Source organism: Sorex fumeus, unplaced genomic scaffold, assembly GCF_029834395.1.
Source record: "Sorex fumeus unplaced genomic scaffold, SorFum_2.1 ptg000264l, whole genome shotgun sequence".
NCBI lineage: Eukaryota > Metazoa > Chordata > Mammalia > Eulipotyphla > Soricidae > Sorex > Sorex fumeus.
Window position 1 is genome coordinate 4,843,595 of NW_026606321.1, and position 18,732 is coordinate 4,862,326.

General features: G+C 51.6%; 1 protein-coding gene across 1 annotated transcript in view; it reads right to left on the reverse strand.

Annotated features, from left to right (window-relative positions):
* Positions 1–7,143: 7,143 nt before the first annotated feature.
* MARCHF6 (membrane associated ring-CH-type finger 6) overlaps positions 7,144–18,732 on the reverse strand; it is a 61,545-nt gene continuing 49,956 nt past the window's right edge. Inside the window, exons 21-26 of the mRNA XM_056109048.1 lie at positions 17,286–17,467; positions 14,337–14,471; positions 13,386–13,475; positions 10,273–10,405; positions 9,116–9,251; positions 7,144–7,527 (exon numbers count right to left, since the gene is read on the reverse strand). Of these exons, the coding sequence (XP_055965023.1) occupies positions 7,437–7,527; positions 9,116–9,251; positions 10,273–10,405; positions 13,386–13,475; positions 14,337–14,471; positions 17,286–17,467 (767 nt within the window). The 3' untranslated portion in view covers positions 7,144–7,436. The remainder of the gene's footprint in view (positions 7,528–9,115; positions 9,252–10,272; positions 10,406–13,385; positions 13,476–14,336; positions 14,472–17,285; positions 17,468–18,732) is intronic.

An 18,732-nucleotide genomic window follows, 5' to 3' on the forward strand; every position in this document is an offset into this window, starting at 1 on the left:
TGCCTGGGGCAGACTCAGCATGGAGGGGTGGGGGGCAGGGGGCTGCTGAGGTCACAGTGCATGACTCCACAGTGGGTAGCGCTGGAGAGTTCTGAGCCGAGGAGTGCCCTGGTCCATCAGGATAAGTAGAAGGGAGAAGGGCAGCGAGGTCCAGGCAGGCAGTGCTCGCAGGAGAGCAGGTGAGAGGAGAGGCATCAGCGCACCAGAATACCTGGTTCCTTTTCAGGATGAGCCTTGCTGTCAGACCGGATGCGGCGTCGGGGAAAGAAGTGTCGACGGTCTTCCCAAAGACTCACATGTAGGCGTTCAGGAGCTTGTCCTACTGCATGTGACCAGCCCTGTGAGACCCCTGGCACCACCAGAAGCGACCCTTAAGCCAGCCAATTCCGAACCAATTGAAGATAGAATCAGGGCGAGGGGACAGCAGGTCTTTGGGACCTGGCGTGGGAGTATCTGAGACACCCCCGTCCCCCAGAGGCAGCGTAGGTCTGAGAATCTGGACTTGGGGGCTCAACAGCTGGATGGGCTTCAGAGAAGCCTTGAGTTTACCCAACACGGGAGGACAGAGGTCCCGAAGGAGTCCAGGACACGGGACCAGCTAGGAGCCCAGGAGTCTCTGCAGGAGTCCAGAGGAGGGAACAAGGGCTGGCGGCCACAGGCAGGGCTTTCCCTGTGCGAGTGTATCTGTGTGCTGGGGGGAGGGCGGAGAGCGAAACTCAGAACCTTGCGATGCTCATCAGCGACAGGAGCAGAGCTGAGTGGAGCTGGGCGAGGAAAGGGGAGGGACATGGGGACCCTGGGGGACAGTGGCACAGGCAGTTCTCTGCAGGCATTTGTTGAAAAGGAAAGTGAAAGAGAACAATGAAGGAGAAAGTGGGGTCTGGGCGTTGGCGGTGGAAAACACACCAGCAATGGCCGAATGCTGGTGGCAAACCCTAGTGTTCAGGAGGTGCCAGGAGGCAGAGTGGGCTGGGGCAGGGGGCACAGAGCATGTGAGTGGCAGGGCCGGGGCCCTTCTGCCAGGCCACGAGAGCTCCAGGGCACGTTGGCGCTGGTGCAAGAAAGAGAAAGCTGGGAAGGAGTTCAGCTACCATCACTCCCACACTTGCAGAGGCAGAGAGAAAGGCGGGGCCCGGTGGAAGAGGAAGAACAGAGCTTGTCTCTCTTAAACCATGGGGGAGGCGACAGGCAGTCATTGGCATGAGGTTGAAGCATACGACCTGAAAGTCTGGGCACACGTTTGCAGCCAGACCAAGCCTGAGCCCCTCCAAAACGGTGCTTCCTTCGTGTTCCTTTGAGTGTGAGTCTCCTGACTAACCTCACCCCCCTACAGATGGCTTTTCTGGGGGTGATTTTGAACTTCCAAGAACTGGACCATAAGGAGAGCATCCAGTACGTTTCGCCTCTTTTCATTCCAGAGTTATTCTGAGACCGCTTTGTGCAGCTTACACGCACAGCCCCCTTTATTTCTGAGAAGCACTGCGTTATATCAACAACCAGTTTGTACACTTCATTGCACGGGTAACCAACCAACAGATGGACACGTGGATTGCTCTTGCTTTCAGTGAGCTGTGAGCACTGATGAACACTGCACTGTGCTTTACCTGGAGACCACGAGAACATTTTTTACAGCAGCTCTAGCATGTCACGTTCACGCAGTCAGAAGACATGCTATGGTGTTTATTTTAGCTATTCTAGTGCGTGGGCTGAAGCAACAGCAAGCGGGCAGGGCATTTGCCTTGCATGCGGCTGACCTGGATTCGATTTCATCATCCCTCTTCGAGAGCCCAGCAAGTGGTTACCGAGTATCCCCCCCCACCCCATGGCAAAGCCTGGCAAGGCCCTGTGGCATATTTGAATGCCAAAAACAGTAACAAGTCTCACAATGGAGACGTTACTGGTGCCTACTCGAGCACATTGATGAACAATGGGAGGAGAGTGCTACAGCCCATGCGTATGTAACAGTGTATCCGTGTGAGTGGTTTTAATTTGCATTTTCCTAATGATCAGTTGGAAATCCAAGGAAGGAATGAGGTGTTGGACATCCTGTGTTTATCCTCTCTAGGAAAGTGTCCTGGCAAACATCTTACCTGCTTTTATAAACGAGCACACACAATCACACTTCGAGACCGCTACATACATCCTGAATGCATGGTCTTTCTCAAAGACATACTTGCCATGCCATTATCGGCTGCTGCTGTGTTGTAATGAAGGACTTTTAAAAGATGGTCCAGCAAGTCCCTGAGGCAAAGCAGCATGGAAAGGAAACTGTGACCGGGGCAGAGGCGTCCCGAAGCTCAGAGCCTGGACAGCCTGTAAGGGCAGGGCACGGGCCGTCTGCGCTGACCGGGCCACCTCACCAACCCTCCAGACCCTTGTGTCCGGCTTCCTCACAGCTTAAATCCTCCCTACAGGAGACCGTCTCTTTTGCTCAGTTTTCGGTTCTTTTTCCTTCAAACTATCCCACACCTCATTCGACAACACTGGGACCAAGACAAAGTACCAAGACTCAGCGTTGGTGGGGCTTCGACACACAGCCCCCGTATCTAGCAAGATCACTCTTCTGGTTTCAGTGAGGAGCTACCGAGTATGGGCCGGGGAGCCAAGCCAGGACCTTCCCCCAGATTCACCCCGGTTAGTTTCCCTCCTCACGGGTGAAGATGTTCTGAGATTCCAATGCTGTGTCACCACCGTTATGGTATCTAAAATAAAAATCCGGGGCCGGAGTGATAGTACAGCGGGGAGGGCATTAGCCCTGCCTTGCACGCGGCCGACCTGGGTTTGATCCCTAGCATCCCATGTGGTCCCCCCAACACCGCCAGGAGTAATTCCCGAGTGCAGAGCCAGGAGTAACCCCTGAGCATCGCTGGGTGTGACCCTAAAAGCAAAAAATAAAGTAAATAAGATAAAAATACTCGAAGGGGGAAATTATCAAGTTGTGAACCTAGAAACAAAGAAACAGAAAGAGGAGCTTCTCACACAGCAGTGAGGACAGGCTCCGGGCAATGGTGGTTTGTTCCAGTCCTACGGGTCATTTGGGGGGAGCTGACCCTACCATTAGGTGGGGCCTGACCAGTTTTCTCCACCTGAGGGTTCAGCTAAGACACAGTCACTGAAGCTAGGACGGGCTGCCCTTGCGGGGCAGGGGTAGGAGATGTAAGTGGAGAAACTTCCTCTCTTCCCTGAGGATGGTTTAGGGAGACACGTGTCTTAAAACCGAAAGGAGGGGCTGGGGAGCTAGTATAGCACTGGGTAGGGGGCTTGCCTGGCACGCACCAGACCCGGGCTTGGTCCCCAGCAACCCTATGTCCCTCAAGCACTCGCTGCCCGGAGCGATTCCTGAGTGTGGAGCCAGGAGTAACCCCTGAGCACTGCTAGTATGATCACCCCCCCAACCCCGCCTCTAAAATATAAGGTCCTATCCCAGTTAATCCCTTCTCTTACAGAATTACTTAAAATACCCAGATTATCGACCTGACAAATGCACGTTTTTGTCAATTTTGAAGTCCTCTTACAACAGATCAAAAAAAGTAGGCCTCAAATATCACTTTATTCAATTTCATTCGCAGGAGGAAACAAAATGACCACATTTATGTATTTTAATATATACCTTTAATATATACCTTTTGTTTAAAAGGTATTTATTTATTTCTGCCTTTTGGGTCACACCTGGTGATACTCAGGGGTTACTTCAGGAACTACTCCTTGCTGTGCCCGGGGGACCACATGGGATGCCGGGGATTCAACCCCGTTGGCCCCATGCAAGGTAAAATGCCCGACCCCCGCTGGCTGTCGTATCACTCTGGCCTCGACCACAAAAAAAAAGGGGGGGGGGAGCATTTCAGGTTATCGACACATAAAATTGGTCTAGGTACAAAAAAAACAAAATGTACAAGTTGCCTCCACAACAGTCATTTCTAGGCTTTAATGTCACTTCATTTTAGACTCTGTATAACTGTCAGGACTATAAAACGAGTCGCTCATACAAAACAGGTGGGGATCAAAACATGTCTCCTCTACGCTATCAATGTCGGAATCAGAGCTGGGGATTATTCAGATGCCCTGACTCACAGGAGCTGTTTTTAAAACGACACAGGACCGTGCTGGAAGGAAGTATCAGGGCTAGGGCCAAAACCTAAGTACGGCGATGCAGGGAGCTCAGACAAGGGCCCGGGGGCCAGAGACACGAGGGCGAGTCACCTTGATTCTGTCTTTCCTTGCTGGCAAGTGTCTGGGTAATACTCTAAAGCAGTTTAAACAACCATTTAATTTCATGGTGTGAAAAATTTATTGCAAGTAGAAAGCTTAAAATAATGTGAAAATATGGGTAATTAGCTTACGTGCTATAAAAACAAATCAGATCTGTGTCCACGGGCGCTACTCGTGGACTCAGATGTGGTTTGCGTTTGTTTTCAAAGACAACATAAGCCAGAAATGCTGTTTTTGTTTTGTTTAAAAGGCATCAATTCCTCTAAATTGAAGAATTACACTTTAATAATAGCATTTTTGCCATGACAGAAATATTTAAGATGGAATCATCTGAGAAAACGTTGTTCTCTTTTACTTGAAAAAATACAAGACAAAAATCCATAATTGCAATTATATTAAATGCTGAAATAAAAATTTTTTGTTTCCATCCGGAACTAAGATATCCAGCCTTTACCATTTCTCCAGAAAACAGTATAAATCAGCTAAAAACACACCAATTTTTTTTTTTAAGGCTAGCCATACACAAACTTCACACTGGGCTTTTTCTTCTGTTTTAATGTCAAATATTAGTACTTAGTGATTAATCTGCCAATAATGAACTACATAGTTTATACTACGGATATTTGATAACTGGTGATGTAAAACAAATATGTTGATTTGTCTTCAACTTAGAAAAACAAAGGGAAAAAATCTTCTTTCCTAATAAAATCCCCTTACCACTGTTGTAGCCCGATGTGAAATGAAGCAAAACTACACTGGAAGTATAAAAAAAAAAATTCTTCCTAAAGACAGACAGCAACATTAACACTTTTTGAATTTGAAGCTGTGCGTGTGTGCGTGTGTGCGTGTGTGCGCGCGTGCGCGGTTTGGGGCACCCCTGGCGGTGCTCAGGGAACCCGATTCAGTGCCAGGGATGGAACTGGGGCTGGCCGCACACAACACAATCGTCCGGACGCTTCTGCTCACTCCAGCTGTGCTTTTAAATATCTTCAAGACTACTGTGTCAATGAAAACTTTGGTTGCCAAGTCGTTATTGTGCCAGCAAGTACTTTCCTTATGAAAATACGCACCGCAATGGTAACGGCAAGAAGGAGCTGCTGGAGCACTGTGCGAGCCTTTGGTAACTGAGGCATAAAGTGACCTGCCTGGTGGGGCGGAGGGCGACTTTCTAGCCATAAATTCACCTTTTTGGTTTTTACAAAGTACCTGAGAAGGCTCACTTAAAACTTCGTAGAGTAACAATTTTCCTCTTTTTCTGTACCTTGCTCTCATACTGGTCAAATGGGTAACTGCATTCTAGTGACTTAATAATCAAACTCTACAAATTGTCCAAAATACTAAAAAAAAAACAAAGTTCATGCAATCAAGTTATAGGACCAATTTAATAGCATTTTTCTCCCAAAGAAAACACTTTATAGACATACCCCAGGACAGGCGGCATTGCATTTTTTTTTTTTAAATAATGTTTTACAGGACTGTATTCCCAAGGGAGGGCGGGGCAAGCAGAGACCCCACTTCAAGTCCAAAGAGAAGGGTGGCTCCAGGTCCCACCAAGTCTAACACTGTTCCTATGGCAAGCTTTCGTTCCGATACTGATATTTTCAAAATGTATTTTAGAATAAAGTAATCACTTACCACACTTCAGGAAAAGCCGGTGAAACAGAAGCCTGCTGTGTCGGATTCTGGTGGCTTGGTGGGCTTTTCCCGTGGCTGTGCGGGGGAGCACACCCAGCACTGTGTATATGCAACATGAAATCCAGCACTGAGCTGCCCAGGGCGTAACTTTCATATTTTACAAATCCTCAGCCAGTGGATCTTAATACCATTTGAATATTCTTCCGTAGTTTCTTAAGGCCTATGCAGTCCATTTTTTCTGAGCACGTGTGAAATTTTCCCACAGAACCAAACAATACCCTTACAGCATGCCGTCACCATCAAACATGCGGCCCACGGGCCGAACTTTCCTCAGGACTCGCTAAGACCCTAACGTGAAGCCTTTTTTCTACAGGAAAAAGACGCTTGTTCGGCGCTCTGTTCCTCAGAGCATGTTTCCAATGAGGTACATTCTGCATCTAACTTAAAAAGCTGGCTCCCTCCTGGACAAAGAGAATAAAAATATTTTCTTCTGAAAAAAAATATATATTTTCTTCTGTAGTTTAAAGTATGTAAACAAAAAAAAATCGGAAATTTTTGGATTCACTCATGGGGAAAACCAGGAGAAACGTGTTCCCTACTCCCCTGAAGATCCGCCAAGCAGCGGCAGACACCCAGTCTTCTATCACGCCGTCGCCCGAGACCACAAGCCACAGCCACACCTAAAACAGCTCAGACCGTCCTAATTTCTCTCGGTGCAGTAATGCTGGGATGTTATTCTAGTTGATTTATGATCTTACATGACCTTTGGCCACTGTTGCCCAACCAGGCGCGCGGGGGGCGGCAGTTATGGGGGGGAGCGAGAGAGAGGAGAGAGCACGCGCACTCTGTCAGAATGGCAAGGGGGTGGGGGCTGATAACAATCTCCTTTCGGGACTTCGACCCCTTTCAGTCTAACATGCCCCCGACAAGCACAAAACCCGACTCCCAGTGCTAAGCAATAGAAATGTTAAATTATCAAAATTAAAAACGATTTCTTCTCCTACCACAAGACGCTACTATACAATATTACAAACACAGACTCACGGGGGAAGTGATCAGGCAGTAGAAAAAGTACAACAGCTTTGGTGTTATACCAGACAACACCCCCCAGTGCCGACGGTGAGGCCCCGAGTTCCTGTTCCTCACCACTGGCTGTCCACTGCCGGCTCCCACTGGCTCAGGAACGGCGTCCGGTCTGCTCAGCGAGCATGGCCAGACCCCGCGGGAGCCGACGGCAAGTTTCGCCTGGGCACTGCGGCTCGGTGGCACGTTCCTGTCAAGATCACAGCAGGTCCACAATAAAGTGACAACTAGATTTAATAAATTAATATACATTTGTTTAAAGATGTACAATGCACATTGTTTAATCCAAGGTTCAGGGTATCCGGGAGCTTCTATTTACACATGTACAGGTCTCAGGCCGCGGTGATGTTGGGGGCGGGGAGGGCCGCAACGCCCGAGACGCCGAGAACACGAGTCAGGTCGGTGGAACTTAGGGCAGCGCCGAGATCGCCGGGAAGGTCTCCGGAGAGAGGAGTCCGCACGAAGGACACGGAAAGGCAAGGGAGGTCACGGTGGCTGAGACAACCGCTTTATTCCTGGGACGACGGCGGAGGCGGCGGAGATGCGCCCGGCTTTCCCGACTTCCGCTCGTAGTTGACGAGGCGCTGGCCCACCAGGTACCTGGGGGATGCAAGCGGGGCAGGGGTCACTGCAGGTGTCACTGTCTCGGCCGCGGCCCAGCAGAACACCCAGTGACCCAGCACCCACCTGCAACGCCAGCCCCAGCCCGCGTACCACTTCCCAGCCCTCAGGGCCGAGGGAGGCGGCAGAGTCCCGGGGCCCCCTGTGGACAAGGGCGGGAGCAGCAGACAGGCCCGTGGGGCCGCAGGGAACTCAGGGAGGCTCGGAAACCACGGGTGGGCGTCCTGAGTGGCTCGCGCGGCACAGCTCCAGGCTGAGAGAGGAGCCAGGCCAGGGACTTCTTGAGAAATGTTTCGAACAAGACACTTAAGCAATGGACGCATAATGCTACCTAACGCAATCCTGAGACAAGGCGTGGGGCAGGGACAGGACAGTGCGCGAGGCACCTGCTGGGCATTCCCCTGACCTGGCCGTGGGCCCCAGCGCTCCCGGAGTACCCCAGGCCCCACGTCAAAACAACACCCCATCATCTCCCTCCCTCCCCCCCCCCCCCCAAATTAAGCCGAGTCAGCTATAGGGCAATAAAAAGGCAGGGAAAGGTTGACAGCAGAGTGACCCCTTAGGCGCAGGAAGCCCCCAGGTCCCTCCCCTGCTGCTGGCCCCCAGACCAGCCTCCACACACCCAGGCCCAAGGCCGCAGAGAGCAGGACCGGCCGACACCAGGCGCCCCTTGGGTCTGCACTGAGGGCTGCTCACGTCTGCAGGAGGCTGGGGCAGGGCGGAAAGCAATACGGGAGCTGACCCGAGGCACACGGGGGCCCGGGAAGGGCAGGGAGAGGGCCTGGACAGTGCTGGGAACACCAGCGACTCTGGAGGGTGGACTGTGCCCCCAGGACTCTGGGTAAGGGGCCTGCACTATTTACTGCCGGCAAAAGCTCCCGAGAACTCTCTGACCAACAAAATGTTTCTGTTCTGTTGTTTGGGGGCCGTGCCCAGTGCCTCTCGGGGCTCCCTCCCGGCTCCGCACTCAGGGCGCAGGGGACCAGGTGGGGTGCGAGGAACCCACAGCAGGTGGGCCGTGCGAGACGAGGCACCGGCCCCTTGGCTGGCCTCCAGCCCCTACATTCCACTTCCTTCACTGCTGCTCAGCAGTTCGTGCCCTGGCAGGCCATGGTGCTGCAGATAATGGGAAGGTGGCCGCAGCCATCGTGCGGGCCCTTCGGGTCAAGCCCAGGCCCTGCCTCCTGGCCACCGGCTAGCCCTGACCCGCACAGTGTCCCCAAAGCAGGACCCCTCAACCCAAGTGGGGCCTGGGCCCACCCAAGCGACATGGCGCAGCAGCTGAGCTGTGCCTCCCGCCCAGCCCCGATCGGCTGAGAGAGTGGCCATGGTGGGCACTGCTGCGTTTCCACAGGCCCCTGGCTCGGCCCGAGGCGGGGCCAGGCTGCAGGGCAGAAGCCATGCTCCTCCGCTGTACGTGCCTCCACCCGCCCACCCCAGCTCTCGGTCCTGTGCCCGGCTGAGGCTGGTCCCGCCCTTTCCACCCCAGGATCGGAGCTCTCTCCCCGACCACAGCCGACCACGCGAGAAGCAAGAAGCAGCAGGCCGAGTGGGAGCCCAGACTTACTTGTCATTTTTGATATGTTCATAAAGGCGCTTAAACTGGCGGACCTGGAAGGACAGGATCGCCATCAGGACCACAACCATCAGCAGGAAAGGGTAAATCCGCCGGTGGACCAAGTTTTGCATCTCTGCAGTGACGCCTGCACCATAAAAGCCGAGAAAGGAAAAGTCTGATGAGCGCAATGGGAAGACTGTGGAATGAGAACCTAACCCTGCCTCAAGAGTCGGTCGCTGGACTGGAACCAAGGGTGCCTGGCCAGTGAGCTGGAGAGGCGTGGCTTGCGAGCTGTGTACTAAGGGCATTTATCGTAGCGGGATATTGATCGGAGTCAGAGGCTTCAGCAGCTGGCAAAGGCCTCAGAGAGCCGCCGGGCCGGGCCAGCTCTCTGCTCTCGGGCGGCGGCCTCAGACAACACCGGAACGAAGAGCAGAGCCCTTCAGGAGACAAGGAGAACCCTCGAGATTCTGACCCATGCGGCATATTGGCTGGTAGCATGAGTTACCCACAGAGAGAACTCAGGAGAAAGTGACGAAGAGGAGAAAATGATACTGGAGAGTTCCAGGGCCTTGGAGCTCTCGAACGAACAGGTGGGGTCTGGCCTGGCACGTGGCCCACCCCAAATTCCATCCCTGGAATCCCACATGGCCCCCGAGCCCTGACAGAGCGATCCCTGAACACAGAGCCACAAGTTAAACCCTGAGCACTGCCGGGTGGAGCCCCAAACAACCAGAGTCTCGAACCCATGCTGGGCGGAGGTTCTGTGTGGGTGCTTCAGGACCCATCTGCCAAAGTCCTGCTGCTGCGGGCATGTCGCTAGTCAGTAGCATATTCCCCTTTACACGAGGAAATCTGATTTCCCTGATTGCTGCTGTTTTCGTTTCTGAATAGTGCTCAGGGTTTACACATGCCCTTACACGAGGCACGCGCCTCTGACTCTATCTCCCTCGCCCCAAATTCTCCTTTCAATCATATACAGCAACACTCCTTGGCTGATGGGACATCGCCCTTCTGGTCAGGAGCAGACAACCGAGGAGAAGGCGGTCCTGCCCATCTGTAGGAAGAAGATGTAAACGTCGAGAGTTTCGTGGCTGCCTCAAGCTGAGTCCCTGAGCCTGGCCTTGAGCAGTGACACTGAGGAAGGCCCCGAGCGCGGGACCTACCCAGCAAGGGGACGATGCCGGACGCCATGACGTAGGGCACACACAGGGAGAGCAGGAGCACGGAGATGACCGGGGCCGCCAGCCTGCGAATGATGTAGTGGAGGTCGATGTTCCGGATGCCGTTTGCATAGACCTGAGATGAGGGGGAGAATCAGAGAAGGAACGAGGCAAACCCCTGCAGAAGAACAGAACGGTCTTCCCTGAACTCTAGAGTCTGAAAGGATTCTGTTTATTTGTGTTTTTTGAGAGTAAACTCCGAGCGAAAACATCAGCATGGTGCGCCCTATTAGGGAAGCCCATTCACCGCTTAAACACGTAAGCTCTGCTGAGGGCCGGAAGGAGACATTCCTGTGGAACGAGAATCACAGCAGCCTCACACTACACCACGTGGCATCCAACAGCACCAGCCTCATACCCCGGCTGAAGAACTCGAAGTAATCACACACACAGCCACGGAAAAATGACTGATCAAGATAGCACGAATTTTGCCTGAATACTACAAAGCAACATATGTACGAAACATGTTTTCTGACGTATTTGATATGCCAAACACAGTAACAACAGTCTCCAATGGAGACGTTACTGGGCCCGCTCGAGCAAATCGATGATCAACGGGAGGGCCTTTAATTAATTTAATTATGTTTTCTGAACAGCTTGTGCAAATAAAATTATAGCTAAGAAGGATCTGGGGGATGGTTTGGCCCACACCCAGTGGTGCTCAGGACTTACTCCTGGCTCTGCACTCAGGAATCCCTCTAGCAGGGCTCAGGGGACTCTAGGGGATGCTGGGGAATGACCCCGGGTTGGCCACCTGCAAGGCAAGCGCATTACCCTCTGTGCGCTTGCCAGCCCCAAGTAAAAGGTAATGCACCTTATGTGAAAGACTTAGGGCCTAGAACAGTTTCATCCAGAATGTTTTACTGGATGACGCTAAAGCTCTCAATCAAACAGGAATGGGAAAACCTGGAAAACTGTGAAAAATGAAGTCCGAGGCCGAAACAGACCACGCAGAAGCGCTGTCCACGTTTGCCCAGGAGAGCCCAGGGCACCCAGTGTAACAAGCAACAGTGGGGCCTCCCCTCTGAGCCCCCAGAGGCCGACCAACCCAGAGGACTCAGATCACCGAAGCCGGGCACCCAGAGCTTCTCAAGCAAGCCCGCCGCCTTACAGGACTCAGGCCTATGCGAAAAGGCGGAACCAAAGAAAAGCAAATGAGAGCACATACGAAAGGAGTTCACAGGCTCCTGCCGTGATGCTGCCTCCTCCCCACGGCTCTGGCCGGCAAAGGCAGAGCAGTACCGGCTGGCGCTCCGGCCGTCTCACCCACCTCCCCGGGCGCCCCGCAGCCCACCTCACGCTCCGAAGGTTCTACCTGGGACTGAAGCCGCGGTGTTCCTCCACTGCAACACTACCCGGCCACCCTCTCGGTGCTGACCAAAGGGGACTAGTACTGACCAGAAGCACGCTGGCCGAGCACTTTTGAATTTAGTGAAATTTTAGAGCACCAAAATCTGTTCTGTGGATTCTTTTGTTTTCCCAACATGAATTGTTATGTGTCCTCGCCATGTTGTCAGAATTTAGGTAAAGGTAAGGTAAAGGCCCTCCCGCTGATCGTCGATTTGCTCGAGCGGGCCCAGTAACGTCTCCATTGGAGACTTTGTTGTTACTGTGTCTGGCATATCGAATACTCTCGGTAGCTTGCCGGGCTCTCCGAGAGGGGCGGAGGAATCGAACTCGGGTCGGCCATGTTGGCTGCGTGCAAGGCAAATGCCCTACCGCTGTGCTACTGCTCCAGCCCATGTTGTCAGAATTTAAAACATCTTTTTTCCAAGGTTATCAGTATATTAAGCATATTATCTGGTGGTTCCACAATTCAATATTAGTCTTAGGGGGGAAAAAATCTATAAAATTCACAAACATCTAAAAAAACTTCACAAACAACTCTGCTTTTTAAAATCTATTCTTTTTGGCCGAGATTAGTACCAGGAATTTTGCTCCATGGCTTGGAGGCCAGCCACACATGCTAGAGGAAAAGGCAGCTCAGATCGAGAAGGGAGCACCAAATAAAGGGTGTTGGGAAGATCCTCCCAGGATGGGAGAAGCATGCTGAAAGTAGACTATAGACCAAACATGATTGCCACTCAATGCCTCTTTTGCAAAACACAGTACCCTAAAAGGAAAGAGAGAACAGAGGGGAATGCCCTGCCACAGAGGCAGGGTGGGATGGGGGGTATGGGGGGTGGGAGGGATACTGGGATCCATGGTGTTGGGAAATGGGCACTGGTGGAGGGGCGAGTACTGGATCACTGTATAACTGAAACCCAAGCACAAAAATTTGTAAGTCTACAACTGTACCTCATGGTGTCTCACTAATAAAAATTTTAAAAATAAATTAAAAAATCTTTTTGCCGATATTTATCTATTTCCTTGAATACTAGTATTTCCATACACATATTTATAAATCTAAATGTGGGGCTTTCATCAGAATTCCTGTCCTGGGACTGGAGCGATAGCACCGCGGGTAGGGCATTTGCTTTGCATGCGGCCGACCCGGGTTCAATCCCCAGCATCCCATATGGTCCCCTGAGCACTACCAGGAATGATTCCTGAGTGCAGAGCCAGGAGTAAACCCTGTGGACCGCCGGGTGTGACTCAAAAAGAAAACAAAAAAAAAAAAAAAAAGAAAAAAAAATTCCCATCCTGAAAAATGACGCAGGTACTGGGGCAGAATAAGCAGAGAGGAGTACTGTTACTGTTACATAAGGCCAGGCCGGGTTTGATCCCTGGCATCCTACGCAGAACCTTGAGCCCGCCAGGAATGATCCCTGAGCACAGAACCGCAACAGCGACTGCCTGGGCACAAACATGGCCCAGAAGCTTGAAGCACTTGCTGGGGGAGCAGGAGGCCGAGGCTCAAACCCCGGTGGTCCTCCAGGCACCCAGACAATTCGGACAGCCCTGCAGGCCCGGGGTCCAGCGAGGGAAACAGAGGAAAGCAGTAATACATTTCCCACATGTCGCTGTGAAAGGAAAGGCAGCACAGCAGGGAACCCAAGTGCCCGGGAGCTGCACACAGCGGCCACTGCGGCTGGTCCCTGAGGCGTCTCGCCCACCTGCTCGATGACGGTCTTCAGCCACCACTGCGGCCCCATCAGGGTGATAGCTGCGATGATCTTGGCGTGCAGGACTCCGAGCGCCCAGTCCTAGAGGAGGATAACCAAACCCCCGCTGAGTCCCTGCTTGTTTTCAGCAGTACACCAGCCTAGAAGCTCTATCATTTTGCTTACGTTTTTTCCCCATTCAGTGCAAGTTCTGTTTTTATTTTTCAAAAGATCACCCTTGTGTATTCAAAACTTTTCACAATTTTTCCCAAGAGGACATCAAGGGGCTCTCGACATGCCAGCAGCATCGTGCTGTGGTTTCATTCCGTCACTGTGCCCTCTGTCCGCTGAGCCGACTGATCTTGGCTGAGCGAATTACGTTAGAACAAAGCCGTGGAGCCAACAGGGCTTAAAGTCTCAGTGTGCCCGTGATGTGTCATTGGCACAGCCCCTACCGTGCCTCGGGCCCGCCCCGCCCCCCACCTCTGCGCAGCCAGGGAGCTTGAGACCCAACCCCACCAAGGCTCTCGAGAGGTGCCAGGGGCCCTTGAGGGCTGCACCTACGGTGCTCAGGGGTCAGCTGGTGCCTGTCAGTGTGTACCTTACCCCGTGCTCTCGAGTGACGATCCCGAGAGTGAGGTCTTTTAAAAGGGAGCTATAGCACCAGGGTATTCTGAGAGAAAAAGATGAAAGAACACCATCTACGGGCTTTTGTTTGGTTCCGTTGGTCCCTAGCCTTGCAATGCTCAAGGGAGCGCAGGCAGCAGCCTGGCAAGCACCCACCCACTGTACTATCTTCTCCAACCCAAGGTACAGCATTTAGTCATTTTGACAAGGGTCTGCAACTCAAAAAGTTGAGGCTATCTTTGCAAATAATTTGCTTAAAAATCAATGCTAACATTAAGGATTGTTCTGATTCCAAACCCGTAATGAAATAATCATGAACAAAAGAGATGCACCTACCTGCCATGGGTAAAAAAGGGGTGTCTGGTCCAAGGGCACCCTCAGAGGAGCAACAATAACCAGCTCAAACAGGAGACCCAGAAGAAGAGGGACAACCCCAGCCAGCAACACCGCAACTATCAAAGTCTTCATGATCTGTTAGGGAAAGAGAGGTCAACTGGGTCACGAAGGTAACTCTCCTGGCTTCGGGCAAAACTCTCCATTCCACGGGAAGTTTCTTTTTCTTCTTTGACATGATGTCTGACAGGGTAAACTTGTTACCTTAAAGGAGTTACACGCACTTTGCAATCTATGTTGGCATGAGACTATTGAAGGTGGGACCCTAAGAGCGCAAACTATGAGACCCTGAAACGACAGTCAGGACACTGAGAGAATTCCCTCTACTGCACACAGCACTAACAGGTGGCAACGCTACTCTCTCCCTCATTCTCAGGAGTGGGCTCTGGTCTGCCCACAAAAAACGACTCGGTCAGGCTCCTAATGGAAGGAGGCCGCCCCATGACCCCAGGCTCAGTAAGCTGCCTGGTTATAGTAATAAGTCACCAGTGCTTCCTCCTGCTGCCTGTCCCAGCAGTAAATATAACAATGGGGGGGGGGCGGTAAATAAACTGACAGTATTGGCACCTCCTAGAAGAGTGTGTACAACAGAACATAGATGGCTACAAAAATGCTCTCTACATACGGTGTCCATCATGGGTTATCAACGTTGCTCTCAATCGGGGCTTCTCCGACTTTTTCTACTTGTGACAACTTTCTCCGATGAGATTTTTACATGACTCCAGGTATACTACAAAACAAATATTCAGAGCCAGAGCGATAGTCTGGCATGAAGCCAACCCGGGTTCGATCCCCGGCACCCCACAGAGTCCCCTGAGCACCGCCGGAGTAATTCCTGAGTACAGGGCCAGGAGGAACCCCTTAGTATCGCCGGGTGTGACCCATAAAGCAAAAAATAAGCAAGCAAACAACAATGACAATAAATCATGAATTTATATTGAAATAAAAAGTTTAGGAGCTGGAGCGCTAGTTCAGGGTGAGGCACTTCCTTGCATGTGGCCACACAGGCTTGACCCCTGGCACCACATACGGTCCCTGAGCACCGCAGAAGTGACCCCTGAACAGTGTCAGGAGCGAGCACTGAGCCCCACAGGGTATGGTCCCAAATCCCAAATAACAAAACAAAAATTTAAGCCACACGCCCATTCAGGGTCACACCCCGCACTTTAAGAAGCCAGCTCTACATGCTACACAAAGTGGCAAGATGGAAATAAAGCGACAAGAAAAACTGACAGCAGGTCAGAAAAGGCCGTTGGAGAATCCTGAAAGAAATCTTCCCTAAGAAGCTCACCTACCCTCCACCTTTTGCCTGAAGGCACCCTCGGGAGAGTCTGTTTGTCTCAACAAGCGTGTGAAGATGCTGTACAACTGCTTCTCTATATGGAAATTCATGCTTCTATGGAAGAACAGCAAGTGAAATTGGGAATTATCTGGCTTCTGAGGTGTAATTCTGCCTTGGTTCTTGCTTTTTTTTTCCTTTCCTTTTTTTGCTACTCCCAGCTCTGTGCTCAGGGGTCACTCCTGGCAGTGCTTGGAGGACCGTGCGGGACTGGGGGCTCAAACCCTTCCTCTGACGTTAACACAAAGCTTGCACTAGGCCCACTGAATAATTTTTCCAGTGCTGGCTTCTGTGTTTTTTAAATAGTCAAATGCCTCATGTTACGGACTAAATAGCAATTATACCTTATCACTAGTAAAATACGATGAATCTTACATTTTTCACCAATATGAAATGGATAGTAAATTTTCGATTCAAAACACTCTCAGATAAAAAAACCGAGACAGAGCAGATTATACAAATAAAGAGGCATACGCACTGCCCTAAACACGCTGTCACAGCCCAGAAGAAAAGTCAACAAATGAAAACACCCAGATAACTGAGGAACACAATCTCTCCCCTCCTCGAGCCACTTGGACCCCAGGTGCGAGCCTGCACGGGGCGAGAGCAAGCGCTGCACACCTGTCGGCCCACGCCCCATCGCCCACGCCCTGCTCCCCTGCCGACAAGCCCCCCAACACGAAATGAAGAAACTCATTAAGGGGAAACTGCACCAAGTGGATCTCGCTTTTGCACTGCCCCAACCTCCAATGCTCAAAGCACGCTGCTGGCGTAGTGCCGGCTCACACCCAGGGGCTCCAGCCTGGCAGGCCTGAAATCCCAGAGTAGCTCCTTCACTAAAAGCACAGTCTCCAAACTAAATTGTCTTCCTGTATTACCAAGAGCCTTACTACTTCACGTGGAACTTTCTTCTAACCCTCAACAAACCTCACTTTACTGTTTTCATACCAAATAACCTCACAAGAACCCAGAGAGGGGTTATCGGAATGGAATAATCCTCCTGCTGGAAATAAGTCGATTCTTGTGACCCATCACTGTGATGAAGTGGGAAGACTGAAAGAATTCACTGACAATGTCCCTGGAACTGACGACCACCAGAGGGCAGTGGTTTTTGTTTGTAGGGGGTGGGGCCATCCCCAGCAGCCCTAGGTCAGGTCCTGGATCTGTGCTCGGGAGTGACTCTGGGCAGAGCTCAGGGGACCCTACGCAGTGTCAAGAATCGAACCCACGGGGCTGGAGCAAAAGCACAGTGGGTAGGGCGTTTGCCTTGCATGCAGCCAACATGGCCGACACAGGTTCGATTCCCAGCATCCCATATGGTCCCCTGAGCACCGCCAGGAGCAATTCCTGAGTGCATGAGCCAGGAGTAACCCCTGAGCATCACCGGGTGTGACCCCCCCCCCAAAAAAAAAGAATCAAACCCAGGGTCATTGGGATGCAAGGCCCGTGCCTTAGCCCCTGCGCTGTCTCCCCAGCCCCAGATGAGCCTTTGGGACTGAGAGCTCGCCCAGGGGTGCTCAGGGACATGTGTGGGGTCAGGCGTCGGCACCTACCATGAGAGACCACTCCTTGACCTTCTGCAGGATCACTCTGCGTCCCTGAGGCATCCAGGCCACCAGCACAGTCACCGCCCTGATGGTCAGCCAGCAAACGTAGAGACCACATGCAGCCGTGTAGAGTTCGTGGATTTTGGCAGTCCCTGTCCAGAACGACATGAGCCAACGGCCGGCAAACACTGAAAGCAGAAACGCCAATGGATGAGCCACGAGGTTCGGGGAGAACCGTCAGGCTGCTGACACTCCCGCTCCCCTCAGCAGGAAGGTGCGCCTGCCGGGATGAGTGCCTGCTTGTTTTGTTTTCAACCCACAAACACCAAAGAATGCAACGCTGTCAACAACAGTCTCAGTGGTGGAGGTCACCGGGACGTGCTCTCCTGTGACCGCACGGTCACTGTCAGTGTCGTCATTGTGCTGGGACTAAAACTGCCTGAGGGGGTTCCTGTTCTCATCGTTGGAAAATCACTGAGTGGAATCAGGATGCATCTAACAGGACAAGAGCAGGAAAATTCATCTCCTATTACCTGGGATATGGACACTTTTTCTTCCTGTACTGGAGGGTCAACTACGGTCACTGACCTCACACCTTTACTGTTTTGGAACACGGCGCATGATTCAGAGCGACTTCCTTGCAGGGACCTCCTCATCCGCCGGGTGGGGGGGGGGGGGAAGCTTATCCTGATAGAGCGGGGTGGGCGCCCCCTCCCCAGGGACTCATGTGCAGTGCTGGGGAGTGGGCCAGGGCTGTCTGAGGGGCTGCAGGAGAGCGAGGGCCGTACCTACTGGACCACACCCGCCCCAGGGAACTTCCTTAGGAAACAGTTTAAGATCTAAATACACTGAAACACAGGAAACAGACTTGAGTTGTCTATGGGACTGCTTTACACAGAGAGCTGTGCAAATATATCACACAATGTACTACCTAAAATCTCCCAGGCAAAATCATTTAGTCACTTCTTTGAGTTCCCCTTAATAAAACTAGAAAGACCCAAAGTTACAGTATACTTTCCCATGGAATGATTTCTCTTAACTAGTAGTTATATATTATTTTTAAGTACCTAAAATGACAGTGACTAGCTAAGCACTTCTCAATTATTAGCCCATTAATTCTCCCCACGATATCCCAAGACAGCGATCAGCACTATCTTTAAGAAATGAAATACCAAGAAACCAAGTCTACACAACAGAATTACACCCAATCAAGGTCACACAAGGTGGACGCTAAATCTGAACTTTTGTCCACCTGTCAAAGTTTATCCTACTACCTGGTGACAACGGTGACCCCCATCAAACTAAAATGCAGATCATCAGACTTCTTTGTTACTTCACAACATAGCCTGTGTGTAAAGATATCTCATCTTAAATGACAAATGCATGTAAGTGATACAGAAATAAACTGTGTCATTTGAAGATTAAAAAATCATCATTGATAATTCTGTAAAAA